The following is a 27964-nucleotide window of genomic DNA, read 5'->3' on the forward strand; positions in this document are numbered from 1 at the left end:
CAGTAATCAAAATATAAATTTTCTAATTTTATCTTTATCCCTTGAACCAATACCTAATTTAGTACCACTTAGTACTTTTCGCATAATTATAGTACACATTTCCCAAACCACCTTCATATGTCCAGGCTACACATAAACAGCGACCCTAATAGAACATTTAAGAATATAAGCACCATCAGTTCACCCAATACTAAATTGTACCAAATATACTACCATTTAGTATTTTTCGTACAAACATGGGACGAATTTCCAAACCATCGTCAGACCTCAAACATAGATACCCAAATACCAAATTTAAGAATTTCATCTCAATTTTTTACCCAAAACCAAATGTAGTACCATTCAGTACTTTTCGTACAATTACAGTACACTTTATCGAGTATACCTCCATATGTCCGGACTACACATGAACTAGCTGCGCTAGAAATAGAAAATTACAGATTTCAAGCACTACCTGTTCACTCAATACCACATTGAATCAAATACAGTACTATATAGTACTTTTCGTGCACTTGTAGTACACATTTCGGAAACCATCTCTTTATCACAAACCTATCACCTACAGAGACCTCAATATAAAATTTCAAAATTCCAACTACATCGGTTCAACCTAAATCCAACTGTTCCAAATTTGGAACGATTTAGTACGGTTTGCATACTTAATACATATTTTCAAACTCACTTCATATGTCAAACATACTTTGCAACCCTGATTTTCAGACCAAATTTTAATTTTTCTAAAGTTTCCAAAAATCCCATCCATCTACCCAAAATATAACTTCCGTGCAATGTGTCGCAGTTGTCATCATGCTAAATTCAATGTTACATTTTTGTCCCATTTTCTGCTTGTTGTACTTTAAAGTACGAAAAAAAAAACGTAATATCTAATACTCTGTACAATACTGTACCTTTAAGTACTTTTCACACCCATAAATGAAGAGTATCAAAAAGGCTCATCATTTCTCGCCCAAGATTAGCTCTTTTACAAAATTAAAAAAAAATAAAATTTAATAATTGTACCATTTTGCACATTTTAGTACCTATGTTCAAAAAACATACGAATTTTCAAAAGTCTTATCCCAACCAATAGAATGCATAATGCTAAATTTAAAAGGTTATCGATATCTTATCAATAGATGAATAACAATACTGTACCATTAGGTCCTTTTTCATACTTTTCGTCCATATGGTACCTTTTGAATGCCGAGTAAAATTAAAAAATTATGTAATATTTTGTACATTTTAGTACATTTGTTCCATAAACCTTCGAATTTCAAAAGATCCCACTTGATCGCACCCAATAGTGAGTCTCACGCAATATTTCAAAATTCTTCATCTTATCAATCGATGAAAAATAATGTACCATTTTTTACTTTTCGTACCATTTGTTACCTGTTAGTACTTCTCGCACCAATTAATAACATGCATTAAAAATCCCATCGTATGTCACCCTGTAGTGTTTTTCATATAAAATTTCCAGATGTTGTACCATGCTGTACATTTTAGTACCTTTGATCGTACGAATTTCAAAAATTTAGATTTGATCGATCTGAGTTGTGAGCATATATAGCATATGTTACCTTTTAGTACATACCGCACCAATAAATATCGAATATCAAAAAATCCCACCTTATCCCAACCTAAAGTTATCCTAACTTAATATTTGTACACTTTTGAACATTTTAGTGCCTTTATTCCTTATACATAAAAATTTCCAAAAATTCCACTTGATCGAACCCAAATTGAGTCTCATGTAAAATTTCAAAGTTTTAGATCTTATCGATCGAAAAACAATATTTTACCTATTAGTACTTTTCGCTCCATTAAAAAACTTCATCAGCAATTCTTTGATATATGACCTTGGAGTGCTATTTTGTACATTTTAGCATTATTTCTTCGAAAACGTACTTAATGCTAAAAATTCCCAATAGTGAACCTCATGAGGATCCCTATGGTGAGCCTCATGAAAAATGTCAAAGCTGTTCATCTTATCTATCGATGAAGAACAATGTTGTACCATTTGGTATTTTTTGATACTTTTAGTACCATATAATACTTTTTAGTACCTTTAGCACCCCTAAATATCAAGTATCAAAAAATCCTGCCTATAGTGTTGTTTGTACAAAATTTCCACATGTTGTACTACTTTGTACATTTTATTACCTTGGTTTCATAAACCTACGAGTTTCTAAAAATCCCACTTTATTTCACCTAACAGAAAGCCACGTCTTACTTATCCCTCGCATGAAGAATGATTCTCGATACAAATGTCAAGGTTCTATTTTTAGTCGTTTCGCCTATTCGTTTCCGGACGATCAAAAGGTCTTTCCACAGAAGAGTGTGGGTGTCTTTTCTCATTGAAAACCTAGAGGTTTTCTCTCATGGAAAATCTGGAGGTAGTGTCTCATTGAAGATCTGGATGTTTTATTTCCTTAAAGACCTAGAGGTTTTCTCTCATTGAAGAATTGGCGCCTTTTCCATAAAAGATCTGGAAGTCTTCTCTCATAGAAGACCTGAAAGTCATCTTGAAGATCTGGAGGCTAATGACAGACAAAGATATAGAAGACCTAAGGGTCTTCTCTTTTAGAAAACCTGGGGATCTTCTCTCCTAGAAAATCTAGAGGTCGTGTCTTGTTGAAGATCTGGATGTCATCTCTCACTGGAGATCTAGAGGTCATCTCTCATCAAAGACCTACGCCTTTTCCATAAAATATCTGGACGTCTTCTCTCATAGAAGACCCGAAGGTCACCTTAAAGACCTGGAGGTCTGCTCTGAAGACCTAGAGGCCTTCAGTAATAAAATAACTTGTAACCATCTCCCAACAACTTACCCTTTAGTTAATGTAAGTTGTGCATGCATAAACATGTATCATCGAATGCGAATACCCAGTACAATTATATTTGACATTTTCCCAGCTACATGGAAACTAATTAGTCACTTACATAAGTACTCACACATATCAACTATTTTACCAACTTCCCCTACCCTCACCTTCAACTTTTACCCATCACAGACCACACAATTTCCGTACACTGACCACTTGTGATGACGATGATGATGATGACGACAATGATGAAACATACATCAAAAACGTCAAATAAATGAGCGACGAGACTCACTTACTATTGTTGGTTGGAAAAATGCCCTTTTCCACGGCCGCCGCCGCAACAAACAATCAAACGAGAAAAAAAAGTTATGCCCAAAAACAAACTTAGCATAATTTATGTGGTTAAAATGGTAACTGCCTGTTTTGGTGGGGCTTATGCTAAATGGTGGACAGTTTTTTTTTCTTTTCGTTTTTCCCCGATCTTCTCTTATTTGTCTGTTGGCCGGGCTTGTGGTATAGCATTTCATAAATCGTCGCGGCTTTTGTGTGAAAATCTGTGATAAATCTCTTAGCTGAGAATGTGTAAATGATGTATGAGGGGGAAAATGGAAAACTGCGTAAGGGAAAATGAAATAAAAAAAACATACGAGAACAAATAAAACAATAAACAATCCGATATATATCGTCGTTGAGTACTTTGTCACCCTGAAGCTTCCACTTTGCCATGGAATAAATCCAATTGTCATCCCTGGCTCCCCTTGCTACCGGGCATGGCATGGATATTAAACAGAAGATTTAATGTTAAATGTAAACTCATTTTAATGTTGAAGTGCAGGATTCTGGTTTTTCTTTCTGCTTCCCTTTGCTCTTGCTTTTTCCTCACATTCGTTTATGGCCCTGTGGAATTGGCATTTCGCCAGTAAATATTTTTCAAGATAATTATGGTTATATACACATCTCTCTCTCTTTATATTCCTCTCGATTATCACATGACAGTTGCATTGATATAATTGAGGCTATTTGTCATAAGTAATTTACAAAATGTAAACTGAACCCAAATGACATCCGCTCACCAAAGGGGGCTAGAAAGAGAGAACGATGTGATGGCATGAGCCAGGATATGTCCATAAATTGGCAATTATTTCCACAACAAATAAAACCGTAATGGAGTTGTAAAAAAAGGATACTGGATTTAAGTGATGTATTTGTTGTTGTGTTGTTGCCGCTGCTCTTGTTACGGGTGTTATTCACAATGACAACTCATGGTGATATGGAATTTTATCATCGACATTAAATCGTAAGCCACTGCCGCATAAAAGGTAGGTCAAGTGAAATAAATGTCAGAGCAAATAAATTCTTTTAGTCTTATGACAAAATTGTCAATAAAATAAACAATCAATTTTGGGTGACATAAAATGAAGCCGTGAGGATTTTTCGTAATTTTTTGTCATGAAGAAAAAAATATGAATTACCGTTATCTGGAGGCTATGCGAAGACGTGAACCTTCATAGTCCATTTTCTGCTACAGGCTGTAGTACTTATTAGGAACTTCAAATTGGAAATTTCAATCACATTTCAGTGGATATTGTATCCAAAATTATCAAAATACCGAATATAGGGAGATACCGACATATGGGACCTATACGAAGGCCTGGAGCTGCACAGACAATTTTCTGTCATAGGCTATAGAATCCATTACGAACTTTAAATACGACCTCTCAAACAATTTCGGTGGGTATTGTTCCTAAAATCGTAAAAAATACCGAATATAGGGAGGTACTGATATATGGGGCCTATACGAAGACCGGGACCTGCGTAAAAAGTTTTGTGTCACAGATTGTAGTTCCCATTATGAAATCTAAATACGTAATTTGAAACTACGCCGATGAATAATGGCGCTAAAATCATCAAAATACCGAATATTGGGAGGTACCGTTATAGGGGGGCTATATGAAGACGTGGACCTTCACAGACAATTTTCTGTCCTAGGCTGTAGTGTCCATTTCGAACTTCAAATACCAAATTTGAAACAATTCCGGAAAATAATGTCGCTAAAATCATCAAAATACCAAATATCGGGAAGTACCGTTATATGGGGGCTATATGAAAACGTGGACCTACATGACCCATTTACGAGCTTAACCTGCCTACTGGCAAAATAAACATATATGCAAAATTTCTATCTCAATTCGCTCGAAAGATAGCGTGATTTTTAGAATTTTGTGCTGATCAAGAATATATATACTTTATTGGGTCTGACATGCGTATTTAGTGGCTGCATTCGATATTTTTAAGTTTTTAAAAGAATTTTTAACGGATTTTATTTTTTTTAAATTGCCAAATTCGTTCCATATGGTGGAGGGTATTCAAAGTTCGGCCCTGCCGAACTTACAGCTTTTTTAGTTGTTTTTTTTTTTTTTGTTGGCTGGCTTAAATCATTTGCTGGCCAAATCAAAGACCACTTAGTACACATTTTCATAACCACCTCAAAACCCCCTTTTGATCGTCTATCCTACACAACATCAAAGACTCCGATTCAAAATTTTAGATTTTCATATCTATTTTTTCTACGTACTTCCAATCCCATCTCCAAATCTAAAGACTACACATAAAGAGACCTTTATGCCAAATTTTAGGTCTCAAACACTATCCGTTCACCGAATACCAAATTTAGTATTTTTCGGGTACCTCAGGTACATATTTCCCAATCAACCTCTTTGTTACAACGCCACTCATTAAGATTTTAAATTTCCAGCTCCATTCCTTCACCCAAAACCAATTTGTGCTCAATTCAACACCATTTAGCGCATTTCCCCATCCACCTTCAAATCTTAACCCTACTTCCCAAATTTAATTCCAATACCAAATGTAAGGATTTTAGGTCTAGTCGTTCACATAATTACAAATTAAGTGATTTTTAGTACTTTTAGTACACTTGTAGTTCTTTCCTACACCCCATTATTCTATATTTTAGAATCCTATCTCTATCAGTTTGCCAAAAACATATAATCGATTCAATTTAAGATTCTTTTAGTACTTTTAGAACACTTGTGGTTCGAATTTCGAATATGACAGGTTCCCGGGGTCCATAACATCAATTTCGGATTTCTTTCGAAAACATGCTCCGTTATCGGAGTTCTATGCCTGTACCTTCATTTATTTACTAATTTCGGTGAGAATTTTTCAAACAGAAAATATCTGTAACACATAAAATCCAATCAACAACTTTGTTGCCTGGTTCGGCAACATTTTCGAAATACTGAAAATTTTTCAAATTCCAATCTCTACACACAAAAGTCAACATAGCTTCACACAACATTTTGTTGCCTGAGACAAAAATTTCCCCCCAAAAACCTCAGGCAATATTCCATTCCAAATGATTACAATTATAATTACCCATATTAAAGGCAATAACATCATTAAAATTATCATAATTACTTTGGTTACAAAGGAAGGGAAGAGATTGCCGGAGAGGGTGGTGCTGATGGTGTTGGCCAATTGCTCGTTACTCATTTCATAATGGCCGAAATAATTGTTTGTTTAAATAATAATAAATGGCCACAATTCCAAAATGAAATTATTTTTGATAAATCGCCCAAGAAACATTAAACAAATGTACGAAGCAGCCAAAAGGCAAGTGGTGAGAGAGGGGGAGGGGGGTCACAGATTTCCAAAGGAAAAAATATAAACACCAAAGACCTAGGAAAAAGATGTAACAAAGAACATCAACGAATAGAGGGGAGAGGAAGACACAAAATAAGCCAACGGAAATACATTAAGTGATTTCAATGTTGTTGGCGGCGTTTTTTTTCTTCGTCTTTGTTTTTCTCTTCTTCTTGCTTTTCATCTGCGGGTAGATTGAATGTTCTGGGAACGCAGGGCTTATTTTCTTTTGGTACCTCTGATGTGATGAAATTCCAAAAGAAAATATGGGCTTTCTACGCCTTAAAAAGCAATGGAGGAACAAGAAAAACAAAGAAGTTCACAGGCATTTTGGCAATGAACTTGATAGAAATAGCAACAACCACAACAAAAATAATAACAGCAGAGTTATGAAAAAATATTAAGTACGTAATTTTTTATTTTTTTTTAAATTTTGTGCATAAAAATGTCACGTCTGTTTTTTCGAGTGGAACATTCGTAAGTTTTTCTGCCCATAGAGGATCTGAAAGATCTGCTGTCTAAAGATGACCTTAAATAAGTCTTCTATCTATACAAGACTTCTCTATCTACGAAAGAACTCTAAAACACCTTCTTTCTTTAGAAGACCCCTTAAACTCTTTAATTTGTAGTATACCTCTAAGAGGTCTTTTGGAGACCCTTAAAAGGTCTTCTGCATAGAGAGGAGCTCTGAGATGTCTAATGTCTAGAGAAGACCTCTGAGAGATATTCGGTCAAGAGAAGATCTCTAAGTGATCTTTTGTCTGGGGATCATCCCAAGATCTTTGATTTAGGGATGATCTGTGAGAGATTTTCTGTCTAGAGAAGATTTCTGAGATATCTTCTGTCTAGAGAAGATCTCTGAGATATATTCTGTCTACAGAATATATGTGAGAGAACTTCTGTCTAGAGGAGATCTCTGAGAGATCTTCGGTCTAGAAGACATCTCTGAGAGATCTTCGGTCCAGAAGAGATCACTGAGAGATCTTCAGTCTAGAGCAGACCTCTTCTGTCTACAGAAGAACTCTCTAACGCCTTCTGTCTATAGAAAGATTCTTAAAGGTATTCTCTAAACACAAGACCTCTGAGAGGTCTCCCGTCTTAAGAAGATCTCTGAAAAATCTTCTTTTTATAGAAGACCTCTAAGAAGTCTTCTGTCTGTAGAAGACCTCTAAAAGGTCATCTGCCTAGAGAAGATCTATGAGAGGTCTTCTGTCTAGAGAATACCTCGGAGAGGTCTCCAGTCTAGAGAAGACCTCGGAGAGGTCTCCAGTCTAGAGAAGACCTCGGAGATGCCTTCAGTCTAGAGAAGGCATCGGAGTGGTCTCTTGTCTAGTGTAGACCTCCGAAAGGTATTTTTTTCTATAGAAGACCTCTGAAAAGTCTTCTGTCTAAATTTTAAGCGACTTCTGTCTATAGAACACCTCTAAAAGGGATTTTGTCTAGAGAAGATCTCTGAGAGATCTTCTGTCTAAAGAAAATCTCTGAAAAGTCTTTTTTTATAGAATACTTCTGAAGAGTATTTTTTTTTCTATAAAAACCTCCAAAAGGTCTTCCTTCCGTACAAGATCTGTAAAAGGTCTTCTCTACATGGAAGACTATAAAAAGACCTTGAAAAGGAATTATCTCTGCGAAAGACCTATAAAAGGTCTCTCGTCTGTGGAAGATTTTAAAAAGACCTTCTCTCTATAAAAGACCTGTAAAAAATCTCCTGGCTATAGAAAACTCTTAAAAAGTCATCTGTCTCTAGAGGACCTTTAGAAAACCTCCTTTTAAAGGCCTTCTGTCTATAGAAAACCTGAAAAAAGTATTCTGTCCATAGAAGCCTGCTGCTCTCGAAGAAAGGTCTTCTCTCTATAGAAAACCTTTAAAAGGTGAAGAAGACCTTTCCGGGCTTTCTTATGGATGTAGACTTTACGGAAGAAAAACATTTTTTTTTTGAGAAGCTCCTCAGCCAAGATGTCACTATCCAAGTAGATGCAAGACCATTTGCACCAATAAATCTCCACCAATTGTTGAAATGTGATAAGGAAACACTTTGTATAGATAATTTGTTCCCTACGCCTTATTCCTCTTCCATTTCTTGTTCCTCCTCTCCAGGATGCTTTACCGCCTGTTTGCCATGCAGCAAAGGATGCTTTGTGGTATTTGTTTGGCATACTTGTGACACTTAACAATACAATTACGCTTGAACCCACCTCCTGCATGGTGGAATAACAAAACCGAAACGCCTTTGGATAAAGTGTTGATTTACACAAAAAAAAAGTGAAGCAAGCGAAGAAGAACCTAAGAAAATCTGCAAAACAATCTCGACACTTAAGCACCGAGCCAACCAGCCACCCACACACATAAACAAACAAAGAATTTTATACGCACATTCTCGCACCCGTACTTTCTCTCTCTCTCTGTGGGTTATATCCTTTCACATTTGTGCAACAAAAAAAAAACAATTCAATGGAGGAGGACAATTCATATTCATTCCAAAGCTACAGAAGCAGAGCAGAAACAGCAACAAAAACCACACTAACACCAGCATCAAACACAACAAAGTCCACGATGACATCATAAGAAATCCATTTAACTCTGGCATTCAAATGCAAAGAATTCAAAAGGATAAAAAGGCGATGGAGGATGAGAAGGAGATGACAAGAAGGAGGTGGCAGAAACAGTTGTAACGCCCAAAAGTCATGCTTTCGTTTTTGGGGTACATTATTATTTTAAATACCATTTTTACTTACTTATGTTATATACATCAACTATGAATTATATTTTTTTTGTTTGAAAATGCATTAAAACATTTAAGTTATGAATTAAACTAATAGCTACTCAGGGTCATGTAATTTAAATGTATTTGAATATTAACGGTCACACAGGTCCCCTAGTAGAAAGAAGTATACTTAAAATACAACATTGGAACCCCTGGTGGCAAATGGCGGAACTACGAAAAACTGTCAGATTGGGATCAGCTGCTGTCATGAGAAAACAACAATCGTTGTCCAGCCAAAAAGGTATAAAAGGAGACGCATTTCACACAATCGGGATCAGTCTTCTGTTGATGGCTGGTAAGTCAAGAGTGATTGGGAGGAAGAAAAGGCGCGCAACCTTGGTTGAATTGAGTCTTAGTAAGCCAAACAATAAGCCTTGACTATTTGTGGTGACTGGACTGAACGCAGGGTCAAGTGAGGGTTGTAGCAATACTCCCTATTCTTCGGGCTGCGTTGACGGCGACTGAACGCAGGGTCAAGTGAGGGTTGTAGCAATACTCCCTATTCTTCGGGCTGCGTTGACGGCGACTGAACGCAGGGTCAAGTGAGGGTTGTAGCAATACTCCCTATTCTTCGGGCTGCGTTGACGGCGACTGAACGCAGGGTCAAGTGAGGGTTGTAGCAATACTCCCTATTCTTCGGGCTGCGTTGACGGCGACTGAACGCAGGGTCAAGTGAGGGTTGTAGCAATACTCCCTATTCTTCGGGCTGCGTTGACGGCGACTGAACGCAGGGTCAAGTGAGGGTTGTAGCAATACTCCCTATTCTTCGGGCTGCGTTGACGGCGACTGACGTACTCATCGGGCTGCTGCTGTGCCAAAGCTGCCGCCACCCGATTCGTCGTGCGCGTATTCATCAGGCCGCCGCTGTGCCAAGCTGCCGCCACTACTACTCGCCGCTGACGTATTCATCGGGCCGCCGCTGTGCCAAAGCCGCCGCCACCCTATTCGTCGCTCGCCTATTCATCGGGCCGCCGCTGTGCCAAGCTGCCGCCACTACTATTCGTCGCTCGCCTATTCATCGGGCCGCCGCTGTGCCAAAGCCGCCGCCACCCTATTCGTCGCTCGCCTATTCATCGGGCCGCCGCTGTGCCAAGCTGCCGCCACTACTATTCGTCGCTCGCCTATTCATCGGGCCGCCGCTGTGCCAAAGCCGCCGCCACCCTATTCGTCGCTCGCCTATTCATCGGGCCGCCGCTGTGCCAAGCTGCCGCCACTCTATTCGTCGCTCGCCTATTCATCGGGCCGCCGCTGTGCCAAAGCCGCCGCCACCCTATTCGTCGCTCGCCTATTCATCGGGCCGCCGCTGTGCCAAGCTGCCGCCACTCTATTCGTCGCTCGCCTATTCATCGGGCCGCCGCTGTGCCAAGCTGCCACCACTGCTACCCGTTTATTAACATTTCGACTGAACTTTGTGATTTAGTGTTCTTCGTAAAACGTTCTGAACGTGATTTTATTGTGTTTAGTGTAGTGTTTAGTGTTATTTAAGGAAATAAATTTATAACGTTTTAAGAAAATATTTTTGCTTCGCTCTCTCTCTCTCTTTATGTCCTAACAAATAAATTTTTGTGACGACTCTGGCCCCCGCTGAACCTACCCCAGCTTCAAAGTGAAAACACGTCGTCACAATGGCGCCCGAGCAGGGACTATAAAAGAGAGAAAGAATAAATAAATGAGTGAACAATAATTAGACAAATACAGATGAAAACCCAGTGAAAAAAAAAACAGTTAAAAAAAAAAAAAACTGAAACAAGTAAAAATAATAAAAAAAAAAAAAAAAAAAAAAAAAAAAAAAAATGTCAAACGAAAAGACAATGTTGAAGGTCTCCTGGGCCTATATGCTAAAGCAAGAAGACTTGGTAACATATCTTACTGAATTCAATCTTGATCCAGTTGGAAAAGTGGACGATCTCCGAAAAAGATGGGCTAAATTTCTCCACAACGACCATGAAGCCGATGTATACAGACGGCTTATAGAGTTGCAGAACAAACATGAAAGTACCAGTCCGACCAAATCGCCGACATTGCGAGCCGTCACAAAACAACCCCTTATAACCGTAACACCGTGTGGAGCAGAAGCAATAGTATTATCCCCAATAAAAACAGAGTACGCCCTTCCCCACATTTCCGCGGAAAGGTCACATGGAGAGTCAAGCACAGGGGTAACAAACGATCAAAAAGTACAGAAGATGTCGCCAACAAACCCCGAATATGGATTTCAAAAAGATTCTCCGCCCAAGCCATCCAATAATTCGTCGTTACTCGTAATTCTCGACCAAATCCGAAAATGGAATATTACTTTTGAAAATGGAATGGACCCTATTGGATTCGTAGAACGTGTAGAAGAAATGGCTGAAATGTACATCGTGGAATTGAATCAAATAATTAAAGTAATGCCAGAGTTGTTACGAGGTAAAGCTTTAATCTGGCTAAGGAACAACAACCGACACTGGACTACCTGGAACGAATTTAAGAGTGATTTTCTGAAATTCTTTTTGCCACCGAGATACTTTGAGAAATTGGAGGATGAAATTAGGAGAAGGATACAGCGTAATAAGGAGCCGTTTAAGGAATATGTACTCTCTATACAGCATCTTATGCAGCACACCAATATGACCGAAGAACAAAAATTGGAACGAATTTTTAGAAACGCGCATTCGGATTATCAATGGTACATTCGCCGTAAAGACTTTACCACACTTTCGGAATTGATCTCCTTGGCAGACGAACTCGAAAGCATACCAAATAATTCGCGGTCAGAACAGCCTCGAAATCAACAAAACTATAATCGACGTGCGGACAACTCTAGAAATAACCTGTATTGCACCAATCAAGGTGACCAAGTGCTAAACGAAAGCTCATCCAATCCAGAAACGCAGCAGGATGAACCCCCGGCAAAGAAGAGTAACCAGAATATTACCTCATTGCAATGTGAAGAATATCGCCTTACTGCAACTGTCTTAATAGAGGGGAAAGCTATTAAAGCAACTGTCGACACGGGTGCCACTAGCTGTTTTATAAAAAGAGAATTTGCGGAAAAAATCAAGAAAAGGTTTACTTATTCACGGCATGAGGCAAATGTTATCCTCGCAGACGGCACCACGGTGAACATCACAAGATCAACAGTGTTACCTGTTACATTTGGAAACCAAAGCTCAGATGTTACATTTCTCATCATGCCGCAATTCAAGGAAAACATCATATTGGGATTGGAATTTCTAAAACAGTTCCACACGACCATTCACTGCGCCGGTATAAGTGTCAAATTAAGTAAGCCAACCACATCAACGGAGCATTGTACCGTGGCTATAGGAGAGGAAACCCCATCAAAAGAGGTAATAGATACAATGACAGCTACGAATAATGTATCCCCCAGACCTAAATTCTTAAACGATGAATTGAGTAAAACGCAATGTGAGATCGTTGAAAATTTTCTGGCACAGGAACTCCCTAAGTTCCAACAATTAAATGGCCTATCGTCAATAGCTGAACATAAGATTGTAATGACCGACGATCGACCCATTAAATTAAGATATGCTCCGCGAAATCCTGCAATGCAAGCCGTGATTAATGCCGAAGTGAGAAAGCTCGAAGAACGAGGATGTATAGAGCCGTCTACAAGCCCATACTGTTTCCCCATCACATTAGTCAGAAAGAAAAATGGGAATTGGAGAACTTGTATGGATTTTCGCCAATTGAATAAACGTTCTGTTCCAGATGCCTACCCTTTACCCCGCATCGACACAATACTGAATCGACTACGGGATGCCAAATACGTGAGTAGCCTGGACCTTAAAGACGGATATTGGCAAATACCTATGGCGAAGGAGAGCAGAAAATACACGGCCTTTGCGGTAGCTGGTAAAGGTCTATATCAGTGGAAAGTGATGCCTTTCGGTTTGCATTCAGCACCGGCAACCTTCCAACGGGCATTAGATAGTGTGATTGGGCCTGAAATGGACCCCCACGCTTTTGCATACCTTGACGATATCATCGTCATTGGAAAAACGTTTGAGGAACACTTGCGGAACTTGAGAGAAGTGTTCAGAAGATTGCGATCAGCTAACCTGAGAATAAACATTGAGAAATGCGAATTTTTCAGAAAAGAAACGAAGTATTTAGGCCATGTTGTGAGTAGCGAGGGAATAAAGACGGATCCAGATAAAGTTGCCGCAATAGTGGAAATGAAACCTCCAACATCGGTAAAGGAGGTACGAAGATTTCTTGGAGTAGCATCTTGGTACCGAAGATTTGTCCCACAGTTTGCAACAATTTCACAACCATTGACTAGTCTTCTTAAAAAGGGAAAACATTGGAAATGGGGTCCCGAACAACAAGAAGCATTCTCAGACCTAAAAGCAAAGTTAACTGAAGCCCCCGTTCTGGCTTGTCCGGATTTCACAAAGACGTTCATATTGCAAACTGATGCCAGCAACTATGGCCTTGGAGCAGTTCTAACACAGGAGTTAGATAACGTGGAACGTGTCATAGCCTACGCCAGCAGACATTTAAAACAGGCTGAAAAGAACTACTCAGCGACTGAAAAGGAATGTCTAGCCATACTGTGGGGCATCAGACACATGAGACCCTATTTAGAGGGTTACCAGTTTATAGTTATTACCGATCATTTGGCCCTAAAATGGTTAAATTCTATTGAAAGCCCTACAGGTCGACTCGCACGTTGGGCTCTCGAGCTACAGCAATATAATTTTTTGATCAGATACCGTAGAGGAAAACAGAACGTTGTGGCGGATGCGCTTTCGAGAACACCTTTGGAAACGTTAGACCTAGCCACAGTAAAATATGACACCAGTCCGTGCCCATGGCTAGAAAAGTTGAAGGAAACCATAACCAAGAATCCGAAGAAGTATCCAGACTATACAATCATTGAGGGAAATGTTTATCGACATTTTCCCAAGCAAATAAACGATGAAGATTGCACACCATGGAAGCTGTGTGTGCCCACCGGATCAAGGATTCAGGTCCTTAGAGAAAATCATGACAGTGTCACCGGAGGTCATTTGGGAGTGCGAAAGACTAGCAACAAGGTGGCGAACCGATATTTTTGGCCTGGTATGTTCCAGGACATCAAACGTTATGTCCAGCAGTGCGAATGTTGCCAAAAATATAAGGTCAGCCAACAGAAACCAGCAGGGGAAATGTTGATAAGAATCCCGGAGGAACCATGGGCCACTATTTGTGCGGACTTCGTAGGACCCCTACCGCGATCTAAGCACGGTAACTCAATGCTACTCGTTATTATGGATAGATTCTCAAAATGGACGGAGTTGGTTCCATTGCGGAAGGCTACGACAGAGGGATTAATAAAGGCATGCAGAGAAAGAATTATTTCTAGATATGGGGTTCCAAAAATATTGATAACCGATAACGGAACCCAATTCACTAGCAACCAATTCGAAAAATTCCTAGCAGAAATGGGTATAAAGCATCAACTTACGGCTCCTTACACCCCGCAAGAGAACCCTACTGAAAGGACAAATCGGACAGTGAAAACAATGATAGCACAAGTTTCGAAACAACATAATACATGGGACGATATGCTGCCCGAAATAATGTTAGCCATAAACACTAGTGCATCAGAATCCACTGGATATTCGCCGGCATACCTGACACAAGGAAGAGAACCGCGACTGCCCCAGGCATTATATGATCAGCTCACAACAGGAACTGGTGCTAGAATAGTCTTACCAGAAGACCGTGCCCAGGAGTTGAAAGAAATATTTAAGATAGTGCGTCGAAACTTGGCAAAAGCATCTCAAAACCAGCGGAGACAGTACAACCTTAGACGACGAGTTTGGAAACCAAAGATTGGGGAGCAAGTTCTAGTTCGTCTACATCCTCAGTCGAAGGCCGTCGAAAATTTCGCCGCCAAACTAGCGCCCAAATACGGAGGGCCGTTTGTCGTACAAAAATTCCAATCTCCAGTAATCGTTGTAGTCCGAGGAAAAGGCAACATCACCCGCGTCGCGCACTTAAGTGAAATTAAGCCTTTTTATGAAGAACAAAATTAAATTGTAGACATAGAAGTAGAATGTTGATTGTAGTTCCACTTACGTTTATGTGATGCCATTTCATTATAATTTCTTATTTTATTTTTAGACATTAAATTGACAATACCCAAACTAATCAGTGTCCTAATATAAGCCCATACTGCAAAGACCATCGCAATTCTCAAAATTTCAACATCACGATGGAGCAAGATAGCCCCAACACGAAAAAATTCAAACGGGCGAAGGAGAAATTTCGAGCTCATCTGGAACAAGTCGAGGCTCAAAGGCGAAGGACAATATTTTTAGACGAAGGTCCTAGTACCGCATAATAATATCAGCAGACGGGGTAGTGAAGGTATCTCTCCGAACTTCTGCAATTGGTCTCTAACATACCTTCCTATTCGACCGAGATATAGTCGAACCAAAGTGCCCATGTCGGAGAAATAAAAGGTTACATAACACCCTAGGGCTTCCTGGCTATTGAAACCCAATAGCAATAGAGAAAGCAAATCAAGGAATCAAAAATCAGAGGGAGGAAGAGATGCCATGTAACGCCCAAAAGTCATGCTTTCGTTTTTGGGGTACATTATTATTTTAAATACCATTTTTACTTACTTATGTTATATACATCAACTATGAATTATATTTTTTTTGTTTGAAAATGCATTAAAACATTTAAGTTATGAATTAAACTAATAGCTACTCAGGGTCATGTAATTTAAATGTATTTGAATATTAACGGTCACACAGGTCCCCTAGTAGAAAGAAGTATACTTAAAATACAACATTGGAACCCCTGGTGGCAAATGGCGGAACTACGAAAAACTGTCAGATTGGGATCAGCTGCTGTCATGAGAAAACAACAATCGTTGTCCAGCCAAAAAGGTATAAAAGGAGACGCATTTCACACAATCGGGATCAGTCTTCTGTTGATGGCTGGTAAGTCAAGAGTGATTGGGAGGAAGAAAAGGCGCGCAACCTTGGTTGAATTGAGTCTTAGTAAGCCAAACAATAAGCCTTGACTATTTGTGGTGACTGGACTGAACGCAGGGTCAAGTGAGGGTTGTAGCAATACTCCCTATTCTTCGGGCTGCGTTGACGGCGACTGAACGCAGGGTCAAGTGAGGGTTGTAGCAATACTCCCTATTCTTCGGGCTGCGTTGACGGCGACTGAACGCAGGGTCAAGTGAGGGTTGTAGCAATACTCCCTATTCTTCGGGCTGCGTTGACGGCGACTGAACGCAGGGTCAAGTGAGGGTTGTAGCAATACTCCCTATTCTTCGGGCTGCGTTGACGGCGACTGAACGCAGGGTCAAGTGAGGGTTGTAGCAATACTCCCTATTCTTCGGGCTGCGTTGACGGCGACTGAACGCAGGGTCAAGTGAGGGTTGTAGCAATACTCCCTATTCTTCGGGCTGCGTTGACGGCGACTGACGTACTCATCGGGCTGCTGCTGTGCCAAAGCTGCCGCCACCCGATTCGTCGTGCGCGTATTCATCAGGCCGCCGCTGTGCCAAGCTGCCGCCACTACTACTCGCCGCTGACGTATTCATCGGGCCGCCGCTGTGCCAAAGCCGCCGCCACCCTATTCGTCGCTCGCCTATTCATCGGGCCGCCGCTGTGCCAAGCTGCCGCCACTACTATTCGTCGCTCGCCTATTCATCGGGCCGCCGCTGTGCCAAAGCCGCCGCCACCCTATTCGTCGCTCGCCTATTCATCGGGCCGCCGCTGTGCCAAGCTGCCGCCACTACTATTCGTCGCTCGCCTATTCATCGGGCCGCCGCTGTGCCAAAGCCGCCGCCACCCTATTCGTCGCTCGCCTATTCATCGGGCCGCCGCTGTGCCAAGCTGCCGCCACTCTATTCGTCGCTCGCCTATTCATCGGGCCGCCGCTGTGCCAAAGCCGCCGCCACCCTATTCGTCGCTCGCCTATTCATCGGGCCGCCGCTGTGCCAAGCTGCCGCCACTCTATTCGTCGCTCGCCTATTCATCGGGCCGCCGCTGTGCCAAGCTGCCACCACTGCTACCCGTTTATTAACATTTCGACTGAACTTTGTGATTTAGTGTTCTTCGTAAAACGTTCTGAACGTGATTTTATTGTGTTTAGTGTAGTGTTTAGTGTTATTTAAGGAAATAAATTTATAACGTTTTAAGAAAATATTTTTGCTTCGCTCTCTCTCTCTCTTTATGTCCTAACAAATAAATTTTTGTGACGACTCTGGCCCCCGCTGAACCTACCCCAGCTTCAAAGTGAAAACACGTCGTCACACAGTTTAAAACGCACAGAGAACAAACGACATACCCGAGGACAATTTGAAATTATTGTTATGCACAGCCAGCAAAAGAGGAAAAAAAAAGAATGGCACGTTCCTGCTGCCATGTGGTCGACCATCTTCCGGCAACGAGGAAGAAGCGGAAAAAGCCACCGGTCCCCCAGTTTTTCTCTCTGCCGAAGTGTGTCAAATTGCCCCGTTGAATTGCTGAATCGAAATCCGCCTACCGCAAATTTAAATGGAAAAGTTTGTCGCAAACCAATGTCGAAATAGGGGCGGCAGCGATTTTATTTATTTATCTGTTAATTTCAAATTGAATTTTAAATTCTTGAAATCCTTTTTCTTCTTCTGAGAGAAACCAAGCGCAAAAATATGCGAGGTTGCGGAATGCAAAATGAAATGAAATCAAATGAAAAATGCACGATTTAAGAAGCCCGAGGGACACTTACGCTTACGAAATTAAACCACTTAGTGGAATGAAGTGCAAGTAATTTAATATAGCCCTTGGAAAAAGGAGGGATGGCGTCGGGGTCATAATTGAATGACTTTTTGGGTTGTTGCTATATAGAGAAGTTCGGCAAATGGTCTTTTATAGACAGAAAAGCTTTTAAAAATTCATAATTTTTGGAAAAATATTTTTCAAATTCTGTCACATCCATATACGTGAATGTTAAAGTGCATTCCTCGAGGGCTATGATATTTTCAGGAGCTTTTGTAACCAGAATCGTGGATTTTGCAATGAAAATTTTTCACGCATGTTCTGGGAAGATGGGTTCATTTTCATTTGGTATTCCCAATGTGGTAAGGGCATTTTATGTCTTCACAGCAACAAACATGTTAAAAAGCAGTAAGTTCGGCTGGACCGAACTTTGAGTACCCTCCACCATTTGAACGAATTTGGAAATTTTCAAAAATAAAAACCGTTAAAAATTCTGTAAAATCTTAAAAATACCGAATATAGACGTTATATTGGGGTTTATACAACATGGGCCTACATTGTTGTCATGAGCCATTACCATATTAAAATTCGAAACTTGAAATAAACAGTGAATAATCTAGCTAAAATCATCAAAACATCGTACATAGGGAGGTACCGTTACATCGGAGCTATACGAATACCTGGACATTCATAGACAATTTTCTGTTACAGCCTGTAGCATCCATAACGAACTTCAAATGCGACATCTCAAACAATTTCGGTGAGTATTGTACCTAGAGTCGTAAAAATACCGAATATAGGGAGGCGGTTATATGTGGGGCCTATACAAAGTCCTGGACCTGTATAGAGAACTTTCTGTCATAGGCTGTAGTATCCATTACGAACTTCAAATACCAAATTTGAAACAATTCCGGTGAATAATGCGCTAAACTCATCAAAATACCGAATATCGAGAGGTATCGTTAAATGGGCTACACGAAGACGTGGACCTGCACATACAATTTTCTGTCTTAGGCTGTAGTATCTCTTTGGAACTTCAAATATCAAATTTGAAACATTTCCGGTGAATAATGTCGGTAAAATCAGCAAAATACCGAATACAAGGAGGTACCGTTATATGGGGGTTATACGAAGACGTGGACCTGCACAGACAATTTTCTGTCTTAGGCTGTAGTATCTCTTAGGAACTTCAAATATCAAATTTGAAACATTTCCGGTAAATGATGTCACTATAATCATAAAAATACCGAATATCGGGAGGTACCGTTGTATGGGGGCTATATGAAAACGTGAACCTTCATGACACATTTACGAACTTAACCTGTCTACTGGCAAAATGAATATGTCTGCGAAATTTTATATGGGGTTATATCGAAATCTGAATCGATTTCTATAAAATTTAGCGGAGGCATGCTGTATCTGATAGTTGGCACCAAATATTGTTGTTGTGGAGAGTATTGAGGGAGTAAACTACAAAATCGGATGAAACATATATATGGGACCTATAGCTTTGTCTTAACCGATTTTTAAATTAAATACACTTTCTTCCGGGCTAAAACCGTTCGTATGTGTCAAAATTCGTTCAATTCAGTATTATATTAACGATATAGTGGGTGCTATATCCACATCTTAGCCGATCTCGATAAAATTTGGCAAAAGTATTACTGAGCTGTATTTGATATTTTTCTCCGAATTTTATATTGCGGAGTGCATATTACAGGTGTGGAGGACAAGAATAACAAATTGGATGAAAGAATATACATGGAAGCTATAGCTATATCTGAACCGATTTAGAATAAGTTTAGATTTGTTCGAATTGGTCACCTTTGGCACGAATTATGCCCATCAAACGACCAATGAAACCGTCACACGTTGCCCGAATGTTGCTCTGCGGTATTTTGGCCCATTCCCGGCGAAGTGCTTGCTTGTTGAGGTGATCGACTCTTTGGTATTTTTTAGTGCCAACCTTGCTTTCCAAAATACTCCAGACACAACAGTGTAACGGATTGGTGTCCGGAGATTTTGGTGTCCATTGTGCGCTGGAAATGAAGCGGGGAACCTCATTCCATAACCATTCTTGCGTCTGCGGCAAAAATGTTTACGTGCCCAAGGCTTTAATACAACCTCCAGAATACATTTCGCGAAAATATTCGGTATTTATTCTGATGCCACAATCGATTATTACGAGCGGAGAGCGACGATCGGCTATTATGGCGGTCCACACCATCACCATGGCCGGCGCTTGAGTTCTGGTGGCCAACCGAAGGTGCAAATTTTCAGCTGACCTCTTTGGCAAGTAGACACGATAATTTTGTTTATTTACAAACCGCTGGACAACGAATGTTTTCTCATCGGAGAAAACCAAATTCGGCAGTTCACCACTTTCAGCCAAGCGAAGCAACTCTTTAGCTCTCTTTTGAGTCTATTTTCTTTCGGTTGCTGTGTAAGTTCTTGCACTTTTTGGAATTTCAATGGCTTTACCCCGAGCTCATTTTTCAATATTTACCGCGTGGAATATTGCGATATGTTCAGCTCACGAGCCCCTTTTTCGGCCACTGCGTCGCGGGTTTCTATCTAGTCCCTTCTTTACTTTTTGAACCATTTCTGCTGATGTTGCTGTTTTCTTCCGTCCACTTTCTTGACGTCGGGCTACGCTGCCAGTATCACGGTAACGAGCGATGAAACGAGACACATAAGATTTATTCACATTTAAATGCTGGAGTGCTCTAACGATAGCCACTTGTGGTTTTCCAGCCACTTTTTTTTTTTTTTTTTCACTGCAAATTTCAGATCATTAAGCTCGTCTCGAAAGAGAAAACAAACACTTAAATCATAAAACATATGATCTTCGCCTTAACAAGGCAAAACTCAAAAATTCAGCCGAGCCTGGCTGTGGGATTTGAACCGCGGACCTCTGTGTGCAGCCAACTAGAAGTTGCCGTCTCTACGTTCAGAGCCATTAACCCGTCTTCCTAAAGCAGCACTAAAACCAGTGTATGCATTGGAAGCAATGTAGTTGTTGTGGACAAAAAATCCATCACTACAAAAACAAAACGTTGCTGTGAAAAAGATCTGCCAATAGAACTTGAGTCGAACCTGGAGAGTTTCTAGTGTATAATTCGCATATGCTAATTTGCAATAAGTTCGAAATATATACTACTTTCCAGAGAACGGCCCTTGTAAGCCATCATCCACATCAAATATGCCTGATGAGCCGCTTAACCAACGGCGAAACGCGTCGCATAGTGGTGAGTGTGTGATAGTGTCTATCTGACTTTCCTTTTCACTGCAAATTTCAGATCATTAAGCTCGTCTCGAAAGAGAAAACAAACACTTAAAATAAAAAAATCACACTATCACGCTTGAATTCCATCACGAATAACTTTTTTTCTGGAAAATTCTCACCAAAATGCTTTTGTACGTTTGTAAACAATATAATGAGCTGTCATGGGAATAATTTTAACAGCTGTCAGACAAATGGCTTAGAAATGATAGCTGTCTGAATTTGGTTGCAGTTTTTCCATCTCACCCTGTATATTGATAGCCTTCTATAGACCGATTATCTTTTGAAGGTGAAGTATATTCCGTAGACTTTTTCTAAAGAATGAAGGTCCTCTGGAGACAAAAACTTCGTTTAGGGGGTTTTATAGACAAATTACCATTTAAAGGCCTTCTATAGACAGATCATATTCTAGACTATTTCTATAGACTGAAGTCCTGTAGATGGTATGCAAATGGTATCCAAGAAATCATTTGAGGGCCAGTTAAAGGTATTTTATAGACATAGAATCTTTTGAAGTTATTTTTTTGGGAATAGACTTCTTAAGAACTTCTATAATAAGAAGATCTTGTCATATCAAGACTCTTTGAAGCTCATTTTAACGCAAAAGATTAGCGATGTCCGTCCGCCTGTCTGCAACTCACTCTAACTTACGAAAGTATTAAAAAAGGTTGATAAAATTTTACTCAGACCTGTGTTTGTTCTGCAGGACTGGCATTGAAAATGGGACAGGTAGGTCCACGTTTTGGTATAGCTCCCATATGAGGGTACCTCCCCATACTCGGTATTTTAATGATTTTAGCGACATTATTAACCACAATTGTTTCAAATTTCATAGTTGGAGTTCCTAAAGGGTACTAAATGATGTCACGGAAACTTGTCTATGCAGGTCCAGGTGTTCGTATAGGGCCTCATATAATTTTGATGATTTTAGCAAATTCTCCGGAATGGTTTGAAATTTCGTATTTGAAGTTACTAATGGGTACTGCAAGCTATAACAGAAATTTGACTTTGCAGATTCACGTCTTCGTATAGCCTCCATGTAACGATACTCCCCTATATTCGGTATTTTGATAATTTTAGCAAATTTTTTTTATGGATTGTTTCAAATTTCGCGTAGAGAGTTCGTAGCGGATACTACATCCTATGACGGGAAATTGTCCATGCAAAAGAACTTTGGAATATGTGAAGTGCCCCCATGATCTATTCAATGGGTTCTTTTAACATAAGCCCTAGTAAACTTCTTCTATATACAAAAGATTTTAAAGTTTCTATAGATTAAAGACCTATGACAGACCTTCAATTGACAGTTGACTATTTGAAGGACTTCTACATGCAGAGTACTTTTTGAAGAATACCTTGTCTGTGGACAGGAGATTTTTCAAAATTCGTCTATGGAATAAATATATTTTAAATGTCTTCTATAGGCATAGAATCTATTGAGGGTCCTTAAAAGATGGAAGACAACATATTTTACAGATCGTAATTAGTCAGAATGTTCATTGCAGCTCTACTATTAACAGAGGAAATTTCGAAGGTTTTCTACGAAAATAAACTAGTTTTAGGTCTTCTATCTAAAACCGTTTGCAGGCTCTTTAAAGGCATAAGACATTTTACAAGACTTCTATAGACTTCTTACTTTGGTCATGTTTATACCCTACACCAGAAGGTGGTCAGGGTATTATGTCTTTGTGCATTTGTTTGTAACAGGCAAACGAAAACGAGATAGACTCATACTTCCTTTTGATGATCTACATAGAATCACATTCTTAGTCGATTTATGCCTGTCCGTCTGTGCGTCCATCCGTCCCTCTGCCCATGTATTTTTGTAAACAAAGTACAGTTCGCATTTATTGCCCTATCCAGATGAAATTTTGCACAAATCATTTGTTTGGCCCAAGGACGAACCCTATTGAAATTGGAGATAATCGGTCAAAATTTAGATATAGCTCCCATACATATCTTCGTCCGATATGCCTTTTATTGTGAACTAACGTGTAATATCAGTCCGAATAGTATGGAATTTTGCACATACGATCAGATTGGATCTGAAAATAAGTATGCCAAATTTGATCGAAATTGGTTCAGATATAGCTATAGCTCCCATATGTATTGTTCATCCGATTTGTTATTTTTGTCCTCCGCAGCCGTAATATGCACTCTGTAACAACAATATTTGGGGAAATATATCAAATGCAGCTCAGAAATACGTTTGCTAAATTTTATCGAGATGGGTTCAGATTTGGATATAGCTCTCATATATAACTTCGTCGATTTACATTTTATTGTACACCAAACGTCTAATATTTGCCCAAATGGAATGGAATTTGGCACATACGACCGAATTGAGTCTAGAAGCTAACATGCCAAATTTGGTGAAGATCGGTTCAGATATAGCTATAGCTCCCATATAAATTGCTCATCCGATTTGTTGTATTTGTTACCCACAGCCGTAATATGCACTCCGTAACAACGATATTCAGGGAAATATATGAAATGCAGCTCAGAAATATCTTTGCCAAATTTTATTGAGATCGGTTCCGATTTGGATATAGCTCCCATATATATTTTTATCCGATTTCAAATTAATTATGCACCAAATGGGCAATACAAGTCCGAATTTAAAAGATACAAATGCTTCGCCATATTTAAATTATAATTATAATCATAGCGTGTATGATTGAATTCTCACATGAAAACTTTTAATTGTTATGCACAGCTCTACTAAATTAGCAAAGTTGTGTAGGGTATCATAAAGTCGGCCCGCCCGACTTTAAGACTTTCTTTACTGGTTTTCCATTGCCCTGCTGAGAATGTTCCTTCATCCTTCCACCCTGAACCTAATTAAATGCCTGTGTAAAACATTTTTCTCATCAAATTTGAACTATAAATTATTCATCAATATTTTCCCATGAAATTCTATTTTTTTAATGGAAATGTTATTTGCCTATTTGTTACGACTATAGACTATACGAAGAAACCCATCTTCTTTCGCAAAGGGGAAGGTGTTAAGACCCTTTTGTAAGTTCTCCAAGCAACTACCCACAATCGAGTAGAGGAAATATTATGGCCAACCAAACAGGATATGGAAATCTCTAAGGGAATGCAGTTAATGGAGGATAATATCCTTCAAGCCAACTCAATGGGGAGGGGAAGTGATAACGTGTTAAATAACTACAAAATAACTACTATGGCCGTCTTTGAATAGATGTGTGTGTGTGTGTGTGAAAAGAAGAAACTAAATTGTTTTTATTAAATTACTTTGCAAAATGAATCTCATAAAAATTGAACACTTCTGTCTTCATCTGCCTGGGCACAGACAATTGCCTTATGTTGGCACTCTTCATTATACCAGAGCTCAGTGTCGAACATCGGCGTCATTAGGAAACTCATTTTGATACTGCTATGCCTTCGTCCAGTCTTTCTCCCCTATTCATAGTACATAGTGTTAAATATAATTTTCTTCATTCTCTTCTCATTTTTCATTCATTGTCTCTGTGTTTTTTTTTTTGCAGATTTCCTGCATGTGCGTCATGGTATGAAGGAACCGACGACTAACAACTTGGACGATATTGTAAGTAATAACTAAATTTATATTGTTTTCTTCTTCTTCTTATTCTCATATTTATTATTTACTTCATTTGTGTGTGTTTGTAGAGCTGTTATTAGCTGTATGTATGTATGTGTATTTTTTAAATTTTTTTATGTAACATTACCAATTTGTGTATACAGCGATCGGAAGTATGTGGTGTTGTAGAAAATGTGATGTGACGACGGGCGGAAATCGTGTTAAATTTATTAGCAAAACGTCCCTTCAGCATCAACTATACCGGGAACTATATGTGCATTGGGGTGACATTCACAAAATGTGAATAGAAGTCTATGAAAATGTACAATGAAAATTAACCCCCTAAGCCCTCAGCATTTGACCATTTTTATACCCTCCACCATAGTATTCGAGGTATATTAAGTTTGTCATTCCGTCTGTAAAACCTCAAAAACCCCTAGACCCCACAAAGTATATATGTTCTTTTTCAGCATAAAATTCGATGTCGACTTAGCGATGTCCGTCCGACTGTCTGTGCAAAATCACTCTAACTTACAAAAGAATGGAAAAAGCTTGATAAAATTGTACTCAGACGTGTGTTTGTTCTGCAGGACTGGCATTGAAAATGGACTAGGTAGGTGCACGTTTTGATATAGCACCCATATGAGGGTACCTCCCCATATTCGGTATTTTGATGATTTTAACGACATGATTAACCAGAATAGTTTCAAATTTCATAGTTGAAGTTCCGAAAGGGTACTATAGGCTGTGACAGAAACTTGTCTATGCAGGTCCAGGTGTTCGTATAGAGCCCCATATAACGGTATTTTGATGATTTTAGCAAATTCGCCGGAATTGTTTGAAATTTCGTATTTGAAGTTACTAATGGCCAAATTTTAGCAAATTTTTTTTATGGATTGTTTCAAATTTAGCATTTAGAGTTCGTAGCGGGTACTACAGGGTTGCCCATATTCGAGGGACCTTTGGGCCCATTCCAATCGACGATGCTTGTCCGCAGGCAACATTCTTTGCGTCAATTGAATTTTGTACGGGAACAAATGCAAATCAATGCGAATAATCCGTTGTAAAGTGGGCCGAGCCATGCCCAACTGCTGAGAACAGCGTTTTTGGTATGTTCTTGGGGACCTCTCAACACTGGCTCGTACGGCAGCGATATTCTCGGCCGATCGCCTTGGTCGTCTTAGAAAGAGCCTTACCAGTCGAAAATTTTTCGTATAAACGTTTAATGGTGTTCTTAGAAGGCGCACTTCTCACATATTTTATACCCTCCACCATACTATGGAGGGTATATTAACTTTGTCATTCCGTTTGTAAATCCTCGAAATACTCATGTCAGACCCAACAAAGTATATATATTTTTGATCAACATAAAATTCGAAGTCGATTTAGCGATGTCCGTCTGTCTGTCTGTCTGTCTGTCTGTCTGTCTGTCCGTCTGTCTGTCTGTTGTAATCACGCTATCTTTCGAATGAATTGAGATAGATGGCTAAAATTTTGCACACATGTTTATTTTTCCAGTAGGCACGTTAAGTTCGTAAATGAGCCATGTAGGTCCACGTTTTCATATAGCCCCCATATAACGGTACCTCCCTATATTCGGTATTTTGATGATTTTAGCGACATTATTCACCGGAATTGTTTCAAATTTGGTATTTGAAGTTCCAAGTGGATACTTCACCCTAAGATAGAAAATTGTCTGTGCAAGTCCATGTCTTCGTATAGCCCCCATATAACGGTACCTCCCGATATTCGGTATTTTGATGATTTTAGCGACCTTTTTCCCGGAAGTAATTTAACATTTAGTATTTGAAGTTCAAAATGGATACTACACCCTAAGACAAAAAATTGTCTGTGCAGGTCCACGTCTTCGTATAGCCCCCGTATAACGGTACCTCCCTATATTCAGTATTTTGATGATTTTAGCGACATTATTCACCGGAATTGTTTCAAAATTGGTATTTGAAGTTCGTTATGGGAACTAGAGTCTGTGACAGAAAACTGTTTGTGCGGGTCCAGGTCTTCGTATAGGCCCCATATATCAGTACCTCAATATATTCGGTATTTTGACGATTTTAGATGTGTTTGTTTTAGATGTGATATTTGAAGTTCGTAATGGATGCTACAGCCTGTGACATAAAATTGTCTATGCTGGTCCAGGTCTTCGCACAGCTCCAATTTAACGGCACCTCCTTATATACGATATTTTGATGATTTTAGCTACATTATTCACCGTTTATTTCAAGTTTCGAATTTGAATATGGTAATGGCTTATGAAAAACAATGCCTATGTATGTCCACGTCGTATAGACCTCAAAATAACGGCTATATTCGGTATTTTTAAAATTTTAATAGAATTTTTTAAGTATTTTATTTTTTGAAAATTTCCAAATTCGTTGCAAATGGTGGAGGGTATTAAAAGGTTCCGGTTAAGTTTTCACAATTGAATTCTTGTAAATTTCAATTATTTTAGAGCGATCGCGTGGCGTGTATTGGTTCATGATAAAAATCTGCTTGGACTGACGCTTCAAACGCGGTATGTCTTTAAGCGATGTGACATCTCTGTCAAAAGTTATGGCGTTGCCAGATGGGTCCGTCGAATATGGGCAACCCTGTACATCCTATGACGGGAAATTGTCTATGCAGGGGTTCGTAAAGCCCTCATATAAGGTACCTCCATTTATTCGTTTTTTTTTTTGTTTTAGCAATATTATTTACCAAAATTGTTTCAAAATTCGTATTGGAAGTTCGTAATGGGTACTACAGCCTGCGACAGAAAATTGTCGATGGAGGTTCACATTCTCGTGTAGCCCCCATATAACGGTACTTCGGTATTTTGATATTTTGATAATTTCAGTAAAACTTTTTATGGAACTGTTTCAAATTTTGTATTTAGAGTTCGTAACGGGTACTACATCCTATGACGGAAAATTGTTCATGCAGGTCCAGGTGTTCGTATAGCCCCCATATAACGGTACCTCCCGATATTCGGTACTTTGTTGATTTTAGCGACATTATTAATCGGAATTCCTTCAAAGTTGGTATTTGAAGTTTGAAATGAATACTTCAGCCCATGACAGAAATTTGTCTGTGCAGGTCCACATCTTCGTATAGCCCCCATATAACGGTACCTCCCAATATTCG

General features: G+C 39.4%; 1 protein-coding gene across 3 annotated transcripts in view; it reads left to right on the top strand.

The window, feature by feature from the left end:
- LOC101891715 (apoptosis-stimulating of p53 protein 1) overlaps positions 1 to 27964 on the top strand; it is a 348817-nt gene that overhangs the window by 96076 nt on the left and 224777 nt on the right. For all 3 annotated transcript variants that reach the window (XM_059120087.1, XM_059120088.1, XM_059120089.1), the window contains one exon: positions 24771 to 24829. In XM_059120087.1, the coding sequence (XP_058976070.1) occupies positions 24794 to 24829 (36 nt within the window). In that variant the 5' untranslated portion in view covers positions 24771 to 24793. The remainder of the gene's footprint in view (positions 1 to 24770; positions 24830 to 27964) is intronic.

The sequence above is a fragment of the Musca domestica genome, unplaced genomic scaffold, assembly GCF_030504385.1.
Source record: "Musca domestica strain aabys unplaced genomic scaffold, Musca_domestica.polishedcontigs.V.1.1 16, whole genome shotgun sequence".
Taxonomy (NCBI): domain Eukaryota; kingdom Metazoa; phylum Arthropoda; class Insecta; order Diptera; family Muscidae; genus Musca; species Musca domestica.